Source organism: Piliocolobus tephrosceles, chromosome X, assembly GCF_002776525.5.
Source record: "Piliocolobus tephrosceles isolate RC106 chromosome X, ASM277652v3, whole genome shotgun sequence".
NCBI lineage: Eukaryota > Metazoa > Chordata > Mammalia > Primates > Cercopithecidae > Piliocolobus > Piliocolobus tephrosceles.
Window position 1 is genome coordinate 85,303,537 of NC_045455.1, and position 20,412 is coordinate 85,323,948.

A 20,412-nucleotide genomic window follows, 5' to 3' on the forward strand; every position below is an offset into this window, starting at 1 on the left:
GTGAGGTGAGGTGATGTGAGGTGAGATGAGGTGAGGTGATGTGATGTGAGGTGAGGTGATGTGAGGTGAGGTGATGTGAGGTGAGGTGATGTGAGGTGAGGTGAGGTGATGTGAGGTGAGGTGAGGTGAGGTGAGGTGAGGTGAGGTGAGGTGAGGTGAGGTGATGTGAGGTGAGGTGAGGTGAGGTGAGGTGAGGTGAGGTGATGTGAGGTGAGGTGAAGTGAAGGGAGAGGGAGGAAGGGGAGGAAAGTGAAGGGAGTGAAGGGTGAAGTGAAGTGAAGGGAGAGGGAGGGGAGGGAAGGGAAGGGGAAAAGAGAAGAGAAAAAAGAAAACAAAAGAAACCAAACGAACTGGGTTCAGTTAACTGCTGGGTAGTAACTGCTACAGGTGAACTAAACAGGATAGAGGAAGGGGTCAGAGAGTAAGATGAAGGGCTGAAAATAAGAGCCAGAAACTTCTTGAGGGCATTAAAAAGGGAACTACAAAATCCTCGCAGGGCAGCCTGAAGCCTGAAGGAAGAAGCTCAGACTGGGGCATACATTGTGCAATGTCTTCCCTGCCCACTGGACCAAGGATGACACTGAACTTCCGAAGTGGACAGGGCTGAAGCAACTTCTGGAAAGGGGCAAAGGTTCACCTGGGGTCCAAGAGAGAAATTCCAGGGAAAGAATCTCATCAAGCAATTCCTCCTCGGTTGGTGAGGTCAAGAACTACAGCAGGTCCCAAGGGCATTAGGTGTCTGCAGATTCCAAGTGTGACATAACCCAGGAACAGAAGGGGGACCTGGGGAGGAGGTGGGCCTAACTGAAGAAGCTCTCAACAGGTAGCTTCTAGAAGGCAGGATTGAAAATCTCCTTGCATTTAACCATAAAGCCCCTCTGGCTTGCATCTATATCAGGCCGTATTTTGGTCTAGATTAGGCTTAGACATTTCTTCTAGTATCTATTACTTCTACTGATGACAACTACCCAGAGCGGTTGTGTTAAGCAGTGTCTGTGTTAAGAAGGACTCTGAGGCCAGTTTTGGTCTCTGCAAGAAAGAGCACCATGATTCATCAGTAAAGCCTACCATACCCACAGGGGACGAGAAGGGGATCCTGAACCCATGCACACAGTGGGTTACCGGGCTGGCGGGATATTCTTATTATCTAAAGCGGGAGACCAGGGAGGGACATAAGAAGTCAGGCCGTTTATATTTCAATGAGGTCTGAAGAAATCTACTATTTTAAAGATTTCTTGTAAACCAATCTTCTATTGTTTATTTTTGCCACCTCTGTTCGTTCCCTAATAGGAATCAGTTAGTAAAACCTTTAAAGTTAAAAGGACATGGGGTAGGTGGACACATTTTGTCATGCTCTGCAGATTATCTCAGAATTAAAGCAGCTGTAGGATCTTAAGCAAGTGGTGACAGATGAAAAGAGGAGCACTGACTGAGCCACATCCCTGGGACTTTGCGAGGGGTAAGATAGGGCTGCATAGGGAGCCAGGCAAAAGAGAAGACCCTCTTATTTCATTGCTAGACATTCCACCCCCACTCTTAACAAGATAATCACATGGGAAAAGGCATGATAGAGGTTTTCCAGGGCAAAAGAGAATAAAGAATATCATTTAGGGCAGTGTTGATAAGAATAGGAGAGATAATGGAATTGTGGTTTTAGAGGATAAATAAGAATGCTACAAGAGAGGAATGAAGAAAGAGATGGCACAGGGAAGGATCTGCCGAAAGAACAGTCATTCTTTTTCTAGCTGCAGCCCGGCTCGTGGTCTAACCCTGTCAAGTCCTTGAGCTTCACAGGCTCTCAGGTTTTCCAGATATAGCGCTTTCACCCGCTGACCTCCCCAGGATGTCACTGCCTTTATCACTACTGAAGGATGCTATCTAATCATAGAGCCCATTAGCCACTAGAAAGGGGTGCTATTGTAAAAGACAGAGCGGCTGTGAACATAGAAAAGGAAGGAAAATGGTGTGGAAGGCTGGGGTCGGCACCTGGGGCAACAGCCTTGCAGAATGCATTCCTGGCACCTGGACCCCTACTAGTGCATTAGGAATTGCAATCTCTAAGGAACTGATGGCATACTCTAACTCCAACGTTTCTTCTGTAAGTATCAGCATTTATTTTACTAAAATCTAGATTTCTTAATTCAGGTGTCAGGAAGGTATTGTGCTGCTTTGGGGCTTTCTGTCTGGCAACATCTATAAACAATGCAATGGTGATGCTAGTCAGCTTCACAGTCTCATGTCTGCACCTTTTTTTTTTTTTTTTTTTTTTTTGGGGGGTTTTTTTTTTTTTGCTCAGGCTGGGGTACAGTGGTGCAATCTTGGCTCACTGCAACCTCCGCCTCCTGGGTTCAAGCGATTCTCCTGCCTCAGTCTACCGAGTAGCTGGGATTACAGGCACCCACCACTATGCCTGGCTAATTCTTTGTATATTTTTTAGTAGAGACGAGGGTTCACCATGTTGACCAGGCTGGTCTCGAACTCGCGACCTCAGGTGATCCACCCACCTCAGCCTCCCAAAGTGCTGGGATTATAGGCGTGAGCCGCCACACCCGGCCATCATGTCTGCATCTTATTTTCCCAACATTCTTTCTGCTGGCCCCTGGAAGATCTGTTCCTCAGGACAACTTATCACAAGGTGCAAGCGTTCATAGACGAACAGTCAAACGTTTCACTCCCAGGAGGCCTGGGAACCCAGACATAAAATGTCATTCCAGCGCCAGACTCTGTAAGGCGGGAGTGCAGGGTGTGGGACTGCAAGGCGCGTGCAGCGAACAGCACTGAAGCACCCTTTGAAAGTCAACACCATGCAGAGGAATTGCTTAATGAGAAAACTGGGCAAGTCCCCCCAGCTGTATTTTCAGTCTTCCAAGCTCAGGGAGAGAAGGATCAGAGGTCCTAGTCAGCCTTCCCCCTCCCACCCAAGGGGATGCTACAGAGCCATGAATCTAGTAAAATATTGTTTTGAATTATCACTCTTCCTGCTCGAAAATCAGGAATCACTCCACAGTTCTTTAGTAGTCCCCGTTACCTACCTCTGTGTTCTCTCTCCTAGGTAACCGACAAAGTACTTTTGCCTCACAAACAAGTACATCAGTCCAGCAAAGGCAGCAGGAACTAAGTGGAGAAATGAAAACACCTGTGTCAGTTTCGTAGCCACGAAAAACATGCCGTTAGCCCAATTTGAGCACAATCATTAGGCAATCAACATTGGTCGCAAAATCTAGCAGAGGATATGTGCACTTCGGAGAAAAAAAGCCCAAGGGCTAGAGGAAACCCGAGAACCTTCCTAATACTGATAATAATGACCTTATGCCGGCATCGTGGCATTGTTTACAACAAACTTGTCCAACCCGTAGCCTGTGGATCACACATGGCCCAGGATGGCTTTGAATACAGCCCAACACAAATTCATAAACTTCCTTAGAAACATTATGAGATTTTTTTTTTTTTTGGCGACTTTTTTTCCTTTAGTTCATCAGCTATCAATAGGGTTAGTGTATTTTATGTGTGGCCCAAGACAGCTCTTCTTCCAGTGTGGCTCAGAGAGCCCAAAAGATTGGACACCCCTGGTTTGCAAGGTATTTGCATAGCCATCATCTAACGGAAGTCCTTTCAACATAACTAGTACCCACGCTTCTACTTCCAGATGCGGAAACGTGGGTTCAGGTGGTCCACCAGCCTTGCATAAGGCTGTCAGCTGGTAACAGGGGGCAGAGGTTAGGGCTTAAACCCTGAACCCAGCTCTGAAACTGGTTCTCTTAAAAGTACACCCTTCACCCCTGAGCCTCCCAGCAGCACAATGTTTAACCTTTCCTGAACCAACAGTTACCGTTTAGAAAAGGTCTCTAGGGAAGGAGATTCCCTTTGCATTCTAGCCTTTTGGGAGACTGCCAGGAACAGCACCCCAATAACTATGAAGTCCTGAAGGCTTAGCGCTGGGAGTTAACTCAGCTGGAACTAATGTTATCTGGAGCCACAGATATAAAAGCCGTCTAAAAACTGCTGCCATTGAGGGAATACTTTCCACCTGCCGCCGTGCTCCTGGCGTTTGAGGAACTTGCGTCTCCAATCCTCCGAGCTCGCTGGTAAGGAGTGTGTTACTGTCACTGACACATGAGGAAATTTAGGCTTAGGCCACAAGCGCTATGAGGACATCTGTCTTTTTTCTAGATCATCTCTGAACCTGGCATAGTGCCTGGCACATACGGGTTTTCAAAATAATATTTGTGAAATGAATGCAAATAAGGCCAGTGAAGGGGTGGAATTTGAAACCAGGTCTTCCTGTTTACAAAACTTTATCACCGCCACCCGCATTATCAATAATAACATTTGTCGCGCTTCAGTTGTTAGGCGGAATCATATGAAATGCTGTTTTTGTAGGTCATAAATAGTCAGATATTGGCAGTTTTACACGGCTCAATCTGGTATATGCCAAGCACTGTGTCGGGAGTTTTATACATATTATTTCACTCACCATAGGAATGCTACTAGCTAGACCATGGGCCTGTTTTACAATAAGGAAACTGAGGCTTGGAAAAGCGGAGTAACAGCCTGGAGTCACACACCAGCAATGAGCGTCCTTGGATTTACCTCCAATCAGCCACTCCCCAAAACCCATTTCTTTCCACAGTTCCTCCTGCCTTCCAAAGTACTACTGTTATCTGGCAGATAAGAAAATCAAAGCAAAAGAGAAACTGTGAGTTTCAGCTTTCTTTCTTATTTATTTATTTATTTAGAGACCGAGTTGCACTCTTGTTGCCCAGGCTAGAGTGCAATGGTGCTATCTTGGCTCATGGCAACCTCCGCCTCCCAGGTTTAAGTGATTCTCCTGCCTCAGCCTCCCGAGTAGCTGGGATTACAGGCATGCACCACCACACCCAGCTAATTTTGTATTTTTAGTAGAGACAGGGTTTCTCCATGTTGGTCAGGCTGGTCTTGAATTCCCGACCTCAAGTGACCCGCCTGCCTTGGCCTCCCAAAGTGCTGGGATTACAGGTGTGAGCCACTGTGCCCGGCCCATGCTATTCCCAAAAAATCGCAAAACTGTCACAATCACGATTTGCCTTGGGCAAAGTTTTTCCTATGTTGTACCATCTGAATGATTCTGCTTCAACTTACTGGTCCATTTTTCTTTCAATGGGAACCCAATTGAACATGAGCTAACAGAGATTATGGGTGGAAAATGACCACTCAAACCCCCGTGCAAGGAAGGTGGGTGCCTCCTGCAGGGAAGTGGGCTGCTGGCATCAGGAGGATACAAATCCAGGCTCTAAAATTCTGATGTTCGTGCAAGCCATTTGTTCCTCTGGGACTTGAGCTTCTGCTCTATGAAGTGAGGGATCTGCACTAGAATTATCTTTGGGTTTCCTTTCTGCTCAAAAAAATTCTACAATCTATTTATTCATAAGAAACCATGATTATCAGCCAAGGTTTACTGATGATTTTGTCTGCTGGCAATGACAAAGCTTGTTTTGACAGGAAATACGTATTTCCAGGGCTACGAAACACCTTCAAACTCCCACTGATTTATCTGGTTACAGCAAGTCCGCATTCATCTAGATCAAACATCATCTAAGACATAAAAAGAACTGTAACTCCTAGTAAGAGCATAGTTTGACTTGATTTTTCGAGTAATGCGAGACATGTTTTCTATTTAACTCAGGATAGAAAATAGGAAATAAATGGTGAGCTTACTGACAGACTTCTCAGCACAGAAGGAGTGCCACGTGGTGTCCCTTAAGTGGTTGCTGCTGCTGCCTCACCTCTGCTCTCTGTCACTGAACTTAGTTCTTTTCCTGTGTGGCGCTTCCCACCCTTGTCATTGTCTTCATTCACTGACTTCTGTGGTCCGTCTTGCCAGCTGGCCTGTGCTTCACCGCCACCTCTTTTATTTATCACTGGATATCTAGGCACAGGGCTTGCCACAGAGTAGCTCTTCAATATATATTCATTACGTAAATGAATAAAGTAAGAGGATTTTTGTGAAAAATCCAGAATTTTAAGCCAAAAGACCCAGGCACTCATTCTGCCTGTGTTATTCACCAGCTGAGTAGCTGTAAGCAAGTTACTTTATCCCTGTGAATCAAAGTATCCTGAAAGGTAACAAGGGACATAGGATCCACTCTATCTACTTTATAGAGCAGGGACACAAAAATAAGTCTTACATAGTTCATCATGGGACTCTGTGGCCTTTCTGCCTGTGCTCTCCAGGGCCACAGAAGCTGGCCAGTTCATGCCCATTGGCCACCAGGCACAGTGCCAGGCATGGCCCTGAAAGGGGACCAAAAGTATGACTGATTTCCACTCAATGTTAAATCAACTCTGGAAGTTGATCTGTATTTTCAACTTGCTCAAGTCAAGCCTGTGGGCTGCTGCTAACTGTGGGACGGCCAGGGATGTGGCATCCAGCCCGTGGCTCAGTGGAAACATGCCTGAAGGAGGGCCACCACACTGGAAGCTTATCAGCAGAAGAGCCCAGTCACAGTGGCCCCAGAATAGATCCCTCAGGCACTCTCATTTATAATGCCCTTGTATCTGAACTAACACTGCTTAAAGATTCTGAGTCACATTTAGCCTTAAACCACCCTTGTCAGCACAGCAGCTCTCAACCAGCCACCAGGGAGCAAGCATTAGCAATGCATTATCACACGCGTTCTGCACGGGCGCAGAACGTGCCTGAAACACAGCCTCCCGAGGGCTCTCACCTCTCCAGGGCTTCACAGATGGGAGCCAGAGGTCAGGCAAAGTCCTTTCAACAAAAAGCCTGCCCTTTGAACCTCCTTGAGATGCACTTTATAGAAGGAGAATGAACAAAGAGATGTCTGAGTTACCTTGGCTGCAAAGTAGCCCCGCAGACCAGAGCACAGCGAGGAAAGTGGGGTACGCATCTACACAGTTCTGGCTGCAGAATAAATAAACAAGGAGAAAAACAATCAGATACGAAGTTACTGCAACATGGTCTGAAAATTACCTGAAAGTTGAAGTTAATAATCATCATCATGTATGAAACATAAATCCCATTCATAATTCCACTTACATCTACCCAATAAGATGGGGCATCCAGCTGCCACCTGGGAAACAAACAGTGGTATAAAGCAAACACATGTTCATAATCCATTAACTCTGTTCCTACGGTGATGCGTAAGGGAGACTTGGTTTCTTGATGTATTCCTTTGGCAGGGTTCCTGTTCCTGGCAGTGCACCTGTGCGTCTTGGAATTGAAGAGTGAGCAATGCAGACAGAGGATGTGGCCACACTGGCGTGGGGGTGGTGGGGGAGAAGAGCCCAACTAAGGAAACTTTTCTATCAGATCCACAAATCACCCCAGGTTGGCAAGTCAGGCTGAGCAAAGAAAGGTGATCTTCAAGCATTAAAGACACCAAGGTCAATTCAAAAAAGGCGATCACTGTGTGCTGGGCACAGTCCTCACTCCCTGGAGAGTTCTCACTCTACCATGGATGTTTTACACCCATCCTCTCTTTTTCACTCACCATATTCCTGTGAGTTCACATGATGATTGTGTGAGTTTCCTCTTGCTGCTGTAACAAGTGGCCACAAACTGAGTGGCTTAAAACAATACGCCTTATAATCCCAGCACTTTGGGAGGCCAAGGCAGGCGGATCACAAGGTCAGGAGTTCAAGACAAGCCTAGACAATGTGGCGAAACCCTGTCTCTACTAAAAATAAAAAAATTAGCTGGGCATGGGGGCATGTGCCTATAATCCCAGCTACTCAGGAGGCTGAAGCAGGAGAATCACTTGAACATAGGAGGCTGAGGTTGCAGTGAGCTGAGATGGTGCCACTGCACTCCAGCCTGGGAAATGGAGTGTGATTCTGTCTTTCAAAAAAATTAATTAGAATTAAAATATACACGTGAACAGAGTCCAGGTCCAATTCCTTTTAGCTCTCAAACCCTGACTCAGCTCTGCCCTCTTGGGAGATGGGTGAAGGCACAGCCCATTAATTAAGGCCAAGTCTGAGCTGATGAGCCACACTGCCTGGGGTATCTATCTGTTCGGCAGCTGCCCCAGAATCTTGACTATCTCTATCAGTCAGCAGTTGTGTTTTATGCTAAAAATACATGCATCTGTCTTTTTAATCCACCAGTGTCATTTGTCCTTCATGCTATTTTTCCTTGATAGCCATGGTCACTAAACATTTATGATCCCACACCCCATCAACCAAAAGTTTTGAGCATGCAACCTTATAACAAGTATATTTGCATATAAACTATATACACATACTGCTGTCCGTGTATATGTTAAAAATGAGTAAAGCTTCATTTCTTCCTGCAGCCTCATTGGTCATCTTGCAACCCTTTTCAGCGTTCTTGGATGCCCCTGGAGAAGCTGCTCCTGGGACAACTTTCTCCTAGAATAACACACAACCCTATTCCCAGTGGTTTCCTGACACAGGCAAACAGACCAGCTGCCTCTGGCTTTTGCCAGCATGTAGCTGCCTGCTGCATTGATCTTTGGCCCTTTTTACAGCCCAGACAGGCACACAGATACATGAAGAGGGCTTCCTCCCTCTGCAAGTCCAGGGAGGAAGTGGTCTTTGTAACAGAACCTCAGCAGTATCTAGACAATTTTTATCTTACGGAAAACTCTACACCCTGCCTGCTTAGTTCCTACCTTTCCATGGCTGGCTCTCCCCTCCCTCATCCTTCGCCTCCCCTCTCATGGAGATTGAGTGGACAGACCCGTGGGTTTTGAGGGCTGGGCTGAAGCACCCACACAGTGGGGATGCCCGAGTGGCAATAAGCACCTTCCACTCTCCTCTTATACTTTTCATCTCTGGAGCCCCACAACGACTGTGGAACTTCCAAACGACCTTCCCAAATGACACAGCACAACCACCAACCAAAGGGCACTTCTGCAGTCTGGAGGCTGGCAACCAGTGAGGTCAGGTCTGAGTACCATGGCTTCTTAGAAACAGAGCTGTTCACTCCTGGGGGGTCATGGCAGAAACTACACAGCCTGGCCTGCTCCATTTCTTCTTCATTGCCAGCAAAATGGAAACCTAACTTCTAACCACAGACAGCGAAATTGCGCCATAACTTCTCCAAACTGGTTGAGGTGAGGAGTCCATAAGAACACAGTGTGACCAGTGAGAATGCTGTTACCTGGCAGAAGTTTCACTTTCCAAACTGATAGAGCATAGTAGGAATGCTTTCTTTGGATTTCGTCTGGGGAGAAGTTTTGACCTTGCCTCATCAGAGACACCTCCTTTGCACCTCTTGCATGTGGATGTGTCCGAGGTGGGACTCTAGTATTTTTCTCTACAGGTGGTGCAAAGAGGCTGACAGCAACCGACACCATTTCTGTACTCTCCTCCAAATGGTTTTAAAATGTCTTAAATCACACCTTTCAACATCTTAAGTTGATTCTGAGAATTAATACATGGAAGGCCTAGACGTTAAAATAGAAAGCTCTCTATAATCAGTTTAGCAAAGGATTTCCTTGAGCTTGGACTGCTGGAATAGCCCTGGACAGAAGTGCTTGGGAGAAGGGAGTGGAGCCCAGAGCAGGTGGGAGCATGCAGAAAGAGGGAGATCTGGGTGGCCCGCTGCAGCAGCACTGTGAGTGTTCAGGGACTGTCTGAAAGGAAAATGCCCAAAGAGGGCAAGGGGCCAGGCGATCCGACTGTGACTACCGTACTAATGTGTTCAAGAGCGGCCCAGCAATTTCGGAGCGGAGGGAGGGAGCTGAGGAGATGCTCCCTCCAATTCCCGCTTGCCTACACCTCACTGAAACAGTTAAAAATACCTAGATGAGGAGGACTGAGAGAAAGTATATCGGGGAGTGTGATGTAGGCCTGTTCAGTCGAGATCCCTTGAAGCCAGTTTAATTCACGGGAAACCAATGGTACCGCTGAAGGGGACCCTCCCTCCCATGGTGCCAGCAGTGAGCCCAGGGACTCCAGCCCTGCGGTGTGAATCTTTATCCTGCGTTTGCACCATTCTTGGCATTCTGAATGCATTTTTCTTGGGTGACCATGACTCCCCCTTTGGAAGGATCTCTGGGGACATCAAAGTTGCTTGTGGGCTGGAACTGAAGGCCAGCTCCTCCCTTACCTCCCTAGCATGAGGCTTTCCTCTGTGACAGGCCCCTAGTCCCTAGTCTGTAGTCTGTAATCCGTAGTCCATAGTCCCCAACACACCTACTGCTGGCTGAGCCTTGAAATACACTCTGCATAAAGGAAAGGGGAGGACTTGAATAACATTCATTCGGATTTGCATCCTGAATAGATTGCAGCCATCTTTAGGGCTGCTCAGGTGTTTTCAAACAGCCTTTTTATTCAAAGAAAAGAATGAGAGGGGGGAAAGCACCTGTGTAATGTCCCCATTCTTTTTGTTCCTATTGTAGTTGCTCAAGGAGCCCCTGTGTTAGAAAATGCACTGGTGTCACCTCCAGACTTCCACCTGCAGGAGAGCGAGGGGCAGGTGAGTTGAAGGCTGTCACCAGTGTGTCCTGCCTGTGGCTTCTGACGGCGACTGGTGAGTCATGGCTGGTGTTCACAGTAACACCGTTGTTCTAAACCCACAGGAAACAGGTCAGCTTCCCTAATCAAATGACTCTCTCTGATCTTTCTGAAGCTGCAGAGATCACACCTCACTCCGCCAACACGCCCCATGTCCCCACTCCCTTTCTTTTGACACTAGCACTCACTAAGATGATGAAGGGTGTTCACAAAGCCTCTCTGGTGAAATCCAACCTTCCTTAGCTCCCTGGCGCTCAGAAAGTTGGCTCAGACAGACATGTGGTATTAAGGGTGTCATCACTCCTAGAAGGAGACCCCCCTGCCCTTGCCCTCACCTGTTAGCAACATCAGGGTTTAGACTCACTTGGCAGTGTAGACTCGCTCAAAGGCAAGTGTTCCCGTCCTCTGGAAGCTCCTCCCATTCTGGGTCCTGCTTTCGTGCTCCACCTTATGGGCAAAGAATCCTGCCAACAAAAAAGGTTTGCATTTGGTTCATTGTGGGCATGTTCTGGAGCCTGTTACTTCCTTGTTTTACTACAATGTTAAACGCCTCCTTGACTTGACCTCCAAACAGCCCTAAATGTCCTCCATCAACTGTCATTTAGCAGAAATGTACTCAGCAGCTGCTCTCTACTGAACGCTGTGTCTGGTGTTGGAAATGCAGTTGTGAGCAAGGCACGGCCCCCACTTTCCAGGATCTTACAGCCTAAAGGAATAGACAAACAAGGAAAGCAGGTGTTCCACACAGCAGAGCGAGTCATGCCAAGATAAGATTGAGTACACGGTGCTTTCAGGGTCAAAGGAGGCAACTTAATTTCATGTTGGGTTACAGAAGGATTCCTAGAGGGAATCACACCTAAGATAAAATCTGAAGAACAAGCAGAAATTAGCCAAGCAAAGGGAGGGAGAGTGGCCACTCTACATTAGGAGAACAGTATATGCAAAGGTCCAGGGGAAAGAACTGTTTTGGTTCAGAATGTCCAGCCAAGGAGGGGGAATGGAGGGTGCTGGGGAGAAAGTGGGATTTGGTAGAACCACAGACAAGGCCAAAGAGGGAGGTGATGAATTGTTCTTTCAATGACATATATCTATGACCACTTGCCACGTGCCAGACATTTAGCTTGCATCCAAGAACAAAACAAAGAGCCTTGGTTTGAGAAACTGATGCTCTGGTGAGGACAGCAGAGGAGGAAACAGATCATCCACACTAAGCAAAATACATAAATTGAAATGATACGGTGTGCTGAGCTATGGGCGAAAGAAGAGCATGGTAAGGGGCCGTTTGATGCATGCAAGAGGGTGGGGGCGTAAGCCCCAATGACAAAGTAATAACTGAGCCTGGGCTTCAAGAAGATGACCATTGAGATTTGCACCTGGGCCTAGCAGGGTGACTGTGAGCTTGCTGAGAGCTGTGTGAAGAAATTCAGAACTTAGTTCTGTCTGAGAACAACAAGGAATTACTGACAGGTTTAAGCAGAGGAATGCAGTCATCAGAAAGCCACCCTGTCTTTAGTGTGGCAGGCACTTAGCAGAATCAGATCCAGGAACGGGGGATAAGATAGGAGTCGACTGGGGTGGTGGCGGTGGGGGTGTCAGAGACGCCAAGGAGACACAGTCTGGAGGGTTTGACTATAGATTGGATGATGGGGGGTGAAGGTCTCTCTCCCCTCTCTCCTATTTTGTTCCTTTACTCCTTTTTCAACAGTGAAAAAGGGGATATATGTGATTGTCAGGGATCCAACCGCAGGGTTCCTTTTCATCAATTTCATATTATCCTCCTCAAAAAGACATTAAAAGCGTGCTTTATTATGTATAGGAATAAAAGCCTTTCATGTTTTTCTTTTTGATACAAATAACACTCCTTCTGTAGGAATGTGCCCACTTTAAGTGTATCTGTAGGGTCTCTTGCATAAAGGAAGGGCCCACCTCATCCCAGGCAATGTGATGGGCACTTGCCATGTATTCTGTCACTGAGTTTTGCACCCACTCTTTGCAGTGGGTAGTACTGTTCCCACTCTGTAGGTAAGAACCCTGCGACCTTCCAGAGTCACCCCACCGCTGGGGAGCAGTGCAGTCAGGACTTCAAACTCTGCGGGTCACATGGTGATGTGTTTCTCCTCTTGCTGTCACCATGAACCTCCCCGCAGGATTTCATCAGTTCCACAGGGTTTTTTTTTTTTTTAAAGAGACAGAGTCTCACTCTGTCGCCCAGGCTGGAGTGCAGTGGCGTGATCTCGGCTCACTGCAACCTTCACCTCCAGGGTTCAAGCGATTCTTCTGCTTCAGCCTCCCCAGTAGCTGGGACTACAGGCATGCGTCATTCACACCCAGCTAATTTTTCTAATTTTAGTAGAGACAGGGTTTCACCGTATTGGCCAGGCTGGTCTCAAACTCCTGACCTTGTGATCCACCCGCCTTGGCCTCCCAAAGTGCTGGGATTACAGGCGTGAGCCACCGGGCCCAGCCAGTTCCACAGGGTTTAATATACCTGTCCATTCCAAAGATCTGTTTTTGCCAGAGTATGACAGAAGATCCTAATTGTTTTCTTTCCAGAACCCAAGATGGTGTTCCCTGCCTCTGAACTCATAAACAGGGCTAGTATAATCAGCCTTCTGTATCTGCAAGTTCTGCATTCCTGGAGTCAACCAACCACGGACCAAAAACATTAAAACAAACAAAACAAAACAAAAAAGCATTTTGTCTGTACTGAAAATGTATAGATATTTTTCTTGTTACTATTTTTTAACAATACAGTATAACAACGGTTTACATAGCATTTACATTCTATCAGGTATTATAAGTAATCTAGGCCACATACAGTGGCTCATACCTGTATTCCCAGCACTTTGGGAGGCAGAGGCAGGTAGATCACCTGAGGTCAGTAGTTCGAGACCAGCCAGGCCAACATGGTGACACCCCGTCTCTACTAAAAATACAAAAATTAGCCAGTTGTTGGGGGAGTTGGGGAGGGCTGTAATCCCAGCTACTCAGGACACCAAGGCAGGAGAATCACTTGAACCCAGGAGGCGGAGGTTGCAGTGAACTAAGATTGCACCACTGCACTCCAGCCTGGGTGACGAGAGTGAAACTCCATCTCAAAAAAAAAAAAGACAAAACAAGTAATCTAGAGATTATCTAGAGATTACTTAAAGTATATGGAGGATGTGTGTAGGTTAAATGCTAATACTGTGCCATTTTATATCAGGGACTTGAGCATCCATGAATTTTGGTATCCAAGGGAGGTCCTGAAGCCAATCCTCCAGGGATACGGAGGGATGACTGTATTAAAAGTCAGACGTTATTTCTGCAACCAGCAGCACCACACGCTGTAGTTCTCTGCCTCTGCCTCTCTTCTCTCCCTCTTGCTCAGAGAAGCAAGCCCCTTCCTTTTCTTTAAGGCTGTGACCTCTACCTGCGATCTTGACCCTGTCCATGCCACTGACTTCAAGTCTGTATTTCATTGCTCCTTCTCCCACTTCCAGAATCTTTAATATCCTATTCTCTCCTTTTCTTTATCCTGGAAACACCCACAGATCTTCCCTACCCTTTAAACAAAACAAAAACAAACCTGCCTCAGTCCAACATTCCACTAGGGTTTACCTCTCCTTCCTTCTAAGCTAAACTTGGAAGAGTTGGCTGCCTTTGTCTACTCCTCACCACCCCCTCACTCCCCAACGTCTTGTCATCCTGCAGTATGCTACAGAAACAATGCAGGCAAAGACCATAGACACACTTACCGCAGCTAGCTGCCAACAGTAAGCCAAAACCAGTGTGAGAGAGACAAAGACACAGCTAGAGAGATAGCTGCAAACCCTTGGGAGGCATCTGCTGTACGTGGGCCCGGCTAGCTACTTTATATCATCTTGTGCAAGACCTTCAGCAACCACATGTGGAGGTTATCAATCACTCTGCTGCTCAGTGAAGGAAACTGAGGGCCAGAGAAGTTAAATAAGTTTCTCAACAAACATAAAGAGATCTTGAGATTTTAGTTAACCACAGAGTTAATATGAGTCAGCAATGACACATGGTTCTCGAAAAAGTAACTCATACGTAGATTATTCTAACAGAGTTGGAGTCCATATCTCAGAACAGCTTCCCTGTACAGAAGACACCTATCTACATAGGTATTCTTAGAAAGAACATAGGAAGAGGAGAGGTGACCTAATGGCAAGGGACTTCAGAAACGGTAGACTGAAGTGGGGGATGTGACAGCTGACACTGTAAACACAGAAAGAGCAGGCACAGTCTAAGTGATTTTAGGGAACAGCACCAGGACTGCTGGATAAAAGGCACAGGGCTGCAGATTTCAGCTCAACATAAGAAAGAACTTCTTGAACAGTGAGTGCTTGAATGCATGAATTGGAGGCAATATGCATGGAGCAAGTGTCTACTCTCTAAAGTCAGATGATTAGGTTTTAATCCCAGCTTCACGACTCCCGACCTTGGGACTTTCAACCAACGGTCCAAGTTCTCCATGATTCACTTTGCTTATCTGTAAAACAGGAACAAATCATGTAGTATGTATTTCTAGGCTGGACTCACGCCTGTAATCCCAGCACTTTGGGAGGCCGAGGCAGGAGGATCACTTGAGGTCAGGAGTTCGAGGCCAACCAGGCCAACATGGCGAAACCCTGTCTCTACCACAAATACAAAAATTAGCCAGGCGTGGTGGCGCATGCCTGTAGTCCCAGCTACTCAGGAGGCTGAGACATGAGAATCACTTGAGCCTGGGAGGCGGAGGTTGCATTCAGCTGAGATTGCACTATTGCACTCCAACCTGGGTGACAGAGTGAAACTTAATAATAATAATAATATATCTTTATTCACTTGCATATACTTATAAAGACCTGTCTTTGTGCCAGGCAGTGTCCTGGGTGCAGGGGACTAAAGCAGGGAACAAAACAGGTACAGTGAAGGAAAGGTCAGCCTACAGTGACCCCTCCAGTCTCTGTAAAGGCAGTTGCATGAGTGGGTGAGTGCGAGGATTAAATGGTGCAAAGATTACATGAGATAATACTAAGCACCGCAGGAAGCACCATTCTTCACACAATGCAAGCTTTCAATCCATGTAACAATTGGAAAGGCAAGCTTGGAAGGTGGTGAGTTTTCTGAACACTGCAGTGTTCAGGAAGAAGCAGCTGTGGGGGTTACTATAAGGAAGATTCCTGCTTTGGGGGAAGTTCATGAGTCTATGATTCTGTTTCTAGAGCCTATCAAACCCCAGGTTGGATGGCAAAGTCTTCCAATATGGTGCTTGTGAGGTTTCTTGTGAGTGTGTGTATGTGTTGGGGTAGAGATAGTAACAGCAGCTCCCTTTCCCTCCTTAGCACTATGTTCACAAATCCTTATGACTGCAGGGCCATAATGTCGCCAAAACTTGGAGGAGGCTGCCTCTCTTGGGGGAAAGAGGGCACTGCTAATGCCTGCCAGCTCCCCCTCAACCAGAGCAGATGCGGAATAGCCTCCTGCAGGAGCGCTTTCTTCCTCTGCCATCACTAAGTGTAGCTCGGGAGCACTGAGCCCCTCCCCTCAGTTCACATTTCTTCCCAATCACTTTCTCCAAATACAGTATGTGCTTCCCAGGTTTGCATCACGTCCAAGCTGCTGGTACCTTGGCCAGAGAAGTTGGAGGCTCTCTGCCTGCTACTCATAAGAAATGCATCTATGTAATTAAAACTTGCCCTAAGCCCCAAACTGGGGAGACAGATTTGAGCCCAACTCCTGTCTCCTTGCTGGCCAGCCCTGCAATGAAGCCTTTCTTTTCTCAAAAGCCAGTGCCATAGTATTGGCCAATGAGCCCATTTGCTGCATTCTCTGGGAAACCAAGTTTCGATAGTTCTGGTCCGGGTTTCTTAGAACAATGTATTTTAAACTCGTTCTGTTTTTCCAAATCTGCATTCTGCTGGATCAAGCTGGAGAGGGTTACAAGCTGGAAGATCTTGATGACTAAACAATGTTTGAAAGGCAGAGGAGGACATTGCACTAGGTGGGCCGGCTCTGCCCAATCACAGAAAATCAGGCTCTCGAAGTACGGAGAGAGTGCAGGGCCCACTGCAGTCAGGGGGGCATGTGGGACTGTGCCTCACTGTCTTAGGACACAGACTGGGTGCGGTGCCTGGTAACACCATGGAAATCTTTCTTTAACTAACAGGAAGTGTTCACAATGGCATTTTAGGGTATGAGGAAGAAGAAAGGCAGGGTTTTTGCATATTTTTTTTGAATTCTCTAAGGTAGGTCTATGGTTGCAACATTGAGGTGAATTAGAATTGCAAAAAGAGCCTTGGACATACATCTGGGTCTTTGGGATTACCTAAAAACTCACAGTTAAAAAAAAATAGTCGTGTTACCTCCCAAGTTATTGAATGTTTTTCCACCTCCATTGAGAGGTATATGAGGGTTTTTTCTGTGGTTTCATTGGGACCACAGAAATTCCCTTACTGAGCACAGGCAGGAGAACTGTGCAAAGTCACTCTGACCACACATTGCCTCAGCTGGCCCCCAAGGGGCAGCTGTGACAATGGAGGGACAGAGGCAGTGACGTGCAGGCGATCACACTCCAGCCCAAAAAATTAGCTCCCTGCTGGTCCGTGCTCGTATCTCCTCAACCAGGAAGCCCCCAGCACACTCATCACTTCCAGGAACTCTGTTAGTGAGGCCACTGTGCCCTGTGGTCTCTAAAAAGTCTAGATCTCCAGACTATGGCTGTCAGGACTCAGACATTTGGCTGTCTTTAATCTTACCTCCACCTCCCACTTGTCCCACAGAAGAAGACTTAATCCTATCTGTCAAAAAGAATTCGAAATCTCACACCTACCTCAGTCTGAACAGGGTTTGCTAAACCATGATGGCAAAGCCCAGGATAAAGCCCTGGGCAGAGCAGGGCCAGTTGCCTAGTGCACCTCCATTAGGAAAGGTGAGGAGAACCTGTCCTTGAAATGGAGAGCTCTGAAGCTTCCCCCAGCTCAGCTCTGAATCGAGAGGGAGCTGGACAGAGTGAATTCAAACTTCGTAGCAGAGTTCAGCCCTAACTGCACAGACAGGTGAGGGGGCACAAGGTCCCCTGTCCACCGATGCCCCTCAGTTTTATTGACAGGTGTCAGGAGAGAGGCCAAAGGGGAAATCTCACTAGAGCTGAATAAGTGCTGGCCACCTGCCCACCCATACAGCTACCTTCGCAGAGACTGCAGGCATGGCTGCAGGCTGACCTGTCCATCACTGTAGCTGTTTTGTTCCCTGCTCTATCCCCCTGTACCCAGAATACTATCTGGCCCAGAGCAGGGTCTCTGTACATGTATGCAGGTTGAATAAAGGAATCCTTGTCACTTTACAGGGCCAAGGGAGCCCCGTGTGAAACCATAACGGCTCAAGGAAATGGTGGCCTAAATAAGCCATTTGTTTCCTCTCTGAGCCACAACTTCATTGTATGTAATTTAGTATAAAAATGTTTGGGTCAGAGAACCACAAAGTATAGTTCTTATAGAAAACATACTTGGAGTGTACGAAGCTGGGCCTTTCTGGCGTGGAGGCTGAGGGGGAGGCTTGCTCTGTGTCTAGGAGGCTACATCACTATCATCTGTCCACACTCAAGATGGGGGAAAATAGAATATCCCAAAGTGATTAAATACTCAAAGTTCCAAAACGTGACAGCGTGTCAATGTTCAGTAATCACCACGAAGCTACAGCAGTTGCCCTTAGTAATTACTCTTTTTTTTCTCTATCTTAATAAATATAAAACACAAAGGCACTGGAGATACTTACGAAAGTGGTCTGAGGCAGTCCTAACTCAGAACTTTAGGGAGACAGCTCTACACAGTCCTCCTTTTTCCAGATCTAGGTATCCTGCTTGGTTTGTTTTTTTTAACTAATAGTGGAATAATGGAAATGCAAATGCTAAGCAGGACAATTTTCTTCTCTCTCTCTCTCTCTCTCCGAAGTATACAATGCATATGAAAAATGGTTCTAAAATTATACATGCTAGAGAAAAAAAAGGTATCACAAAAAAAAAAAAAACCAGCATGTTTCTCCAGAAGAACAAAAGAAAAAAGTAATATAGAGGAAAAATAGTAAGATGATTTTTCCTACACACCTACCAAAATCACTCTTTTTCGACTGCAGATGACTGGGAACTTCAATTGCACTGCAGAAGTTAGAAAAGCCCCGTGTCTGCGTAAATGTGTATATCATGTTCCCTTTCTAGTCTTCTTACCTTCCACCTCTTGCCTGGCTACATTAATCGGTAGCTAAAATGCTGATCATAGACACTTCAGTGAGGGTTTTAGCAAAAGCCTTCAAGTTGCAGCCCTGGCTCTAAAAATGGGACCAGTGATCACCATGAAAGTGAAAGACTAAGAGAAGGAAAACGCCAAATTTACACAGAAATACACACAACCCTATATAGTCAAATAAAAAGAAGCAAATAAAGACAAGGTAAAAGTGTGTGTGTATGCGCACACACAGACACGATAGCTTAAGCCTGACTTCCAAACACCCATCAAAGAAAATCTCCCCTTCTGTCCTTCCCTGCGTAAAAGCTTTTCCTTACCGTTCTGGACCACGCTGATGAGGGTGACAATGGCCAACAGGACAACATTGCCTACAGTTTCTTGATCCATGTTTGCTTCAGGCTCTCTGGAGAGGACTGCTCTGGCTCCGGCCCCACAACCTGCCCTGTACAGGAAGGGGAAGTGAGAGCTTGCACTCTTTCATCATTAGAATTTCTGAATATCCCCAGCACAATTACACAGTGCCTCCTTCTTCCTTTTTTTTTTTTTTTTTTTTTTAAATGAGCCACCAAAATGCCCTGGCTGTGGTTCAGTGTGACCTACCAGGAGAAGCAGGGCTTAGCAGAGGAGCAGACAAAGCCAGCACACTCTCCTACATTTCCTTGTCATGGGAAACTTCCCTGGGAGTCTCCAGAATGAATCCTGGATCCAAGACTATGACCAGCATGAGCCCAGCACAGGCACCAGAGAAACTGGAAGCTGCCATCATCTCTGACTTCAGCAAAGAGAAAGAAGGGAAAGAAAACCCAAAACTTTCAGGTCAGACAGAATGGTATAAGCCTCTAACCCCAGCACTTTGGGTGGCTGAGGTAGGAAGATCGCTTGAGCCCAGGACTTTGAGGCTTCTGTGAGCCAATGACTATGCCACTGCACTCCAGCCTGGGCAACAGAGAAAGATTCTGTCTCACACACACACACAAATGTAAAATGAAACTTTAAAAAAATTTATAGAACACCAAAAGGTCTGTGCCCCAAGTACTGTCCTTCTTTTTTTGAATTCCAAGAAAAAAAGTGAACACTTAACACACAGTAGGGCCCTCAGTAGCAGCCACATAAGGTTTGAATGAAGGAAGGAATCAATGGCAGTGGGGAGGGACAGCTGATATCTCCATTTCTTCAGAGAAAAGTAATAAAAGGAATTAATGAATTAAACCAAAGAATTAAAACCAAACCAAATAATTGGCAAAAGGCAGAAATGGAGTTACAGATGATCCCTAAGGGAAGTTTCCAAAGGATTGTTAAATACTGCAACTGGCTTTTCTGAGGCAATTGCAGAAACACCTTCCTGGAAGTTCTTTTCAACTTAGTAAGAGTAGAGTGGCTGTCCTTCCTGAGAAAGTGTAAGAGTGGACCTGCCGGGTGGGTGAGGTGGCTGTCTGGTGTTCTGCAGCTCAGCTCAGCGTGAATGACGCTGAGGTTACATGGCAAATGCAAAACATCTGCAATCTTTGTACCAGACTCAGCTATTTGGCATTGGTTAAGAGGTGCTTTTATCAAAACTTCACTTTGAAAGGGAACATGGGCCGCTGTAACTGCTGGTAGCAGGGAGGGCTGCATCTCGGCTTGGAAGAGGTCAGTGTAGGGACAGGTACTGCTCCCTCATACATACAGTGCCAGAGGCCAGCTTGAGTGCCCTCGGTTCAGCTGC

At 46.6% G+C, this 20,412-nt stretch overlaps 1 protein-coding gene across 1 annotated transcript in view; it reads right to left on the bottom strand.

Annotated features, from left to right (window-relative positions):
• Window positions 1–20,412, bottom strand: part of ALOX5AP (arachidonate 5-lipoxygenase activating protein) — a 46,056-nt gene that overhangs the window by 5,660 nt on the left and 19,984 nt on the right. Inside the window, exons 2-5 of the mRNA XM_023208771.1 lie at window positions 19,025–19,149; window positions 10,847–10,946; window positions 6,831–6,901; window positions 3,033–3,114 (exon numbers count right to left, since the gene is read on the bottom strand). Coding sequence (XP_023064539.1) covers window positions 3,033–3,114; window positions 6,831–6,901; window positions 10,847–10,946; window positions 19,025–19,149 — 378 coding nt within the window. The remainder of the gene's footprint in view (window positions 1–3,032; window positions 3,115–6,830; window positions 6,902–10,846; window positions 10,947–19,024; window positions 19,150–20,412) is intronic.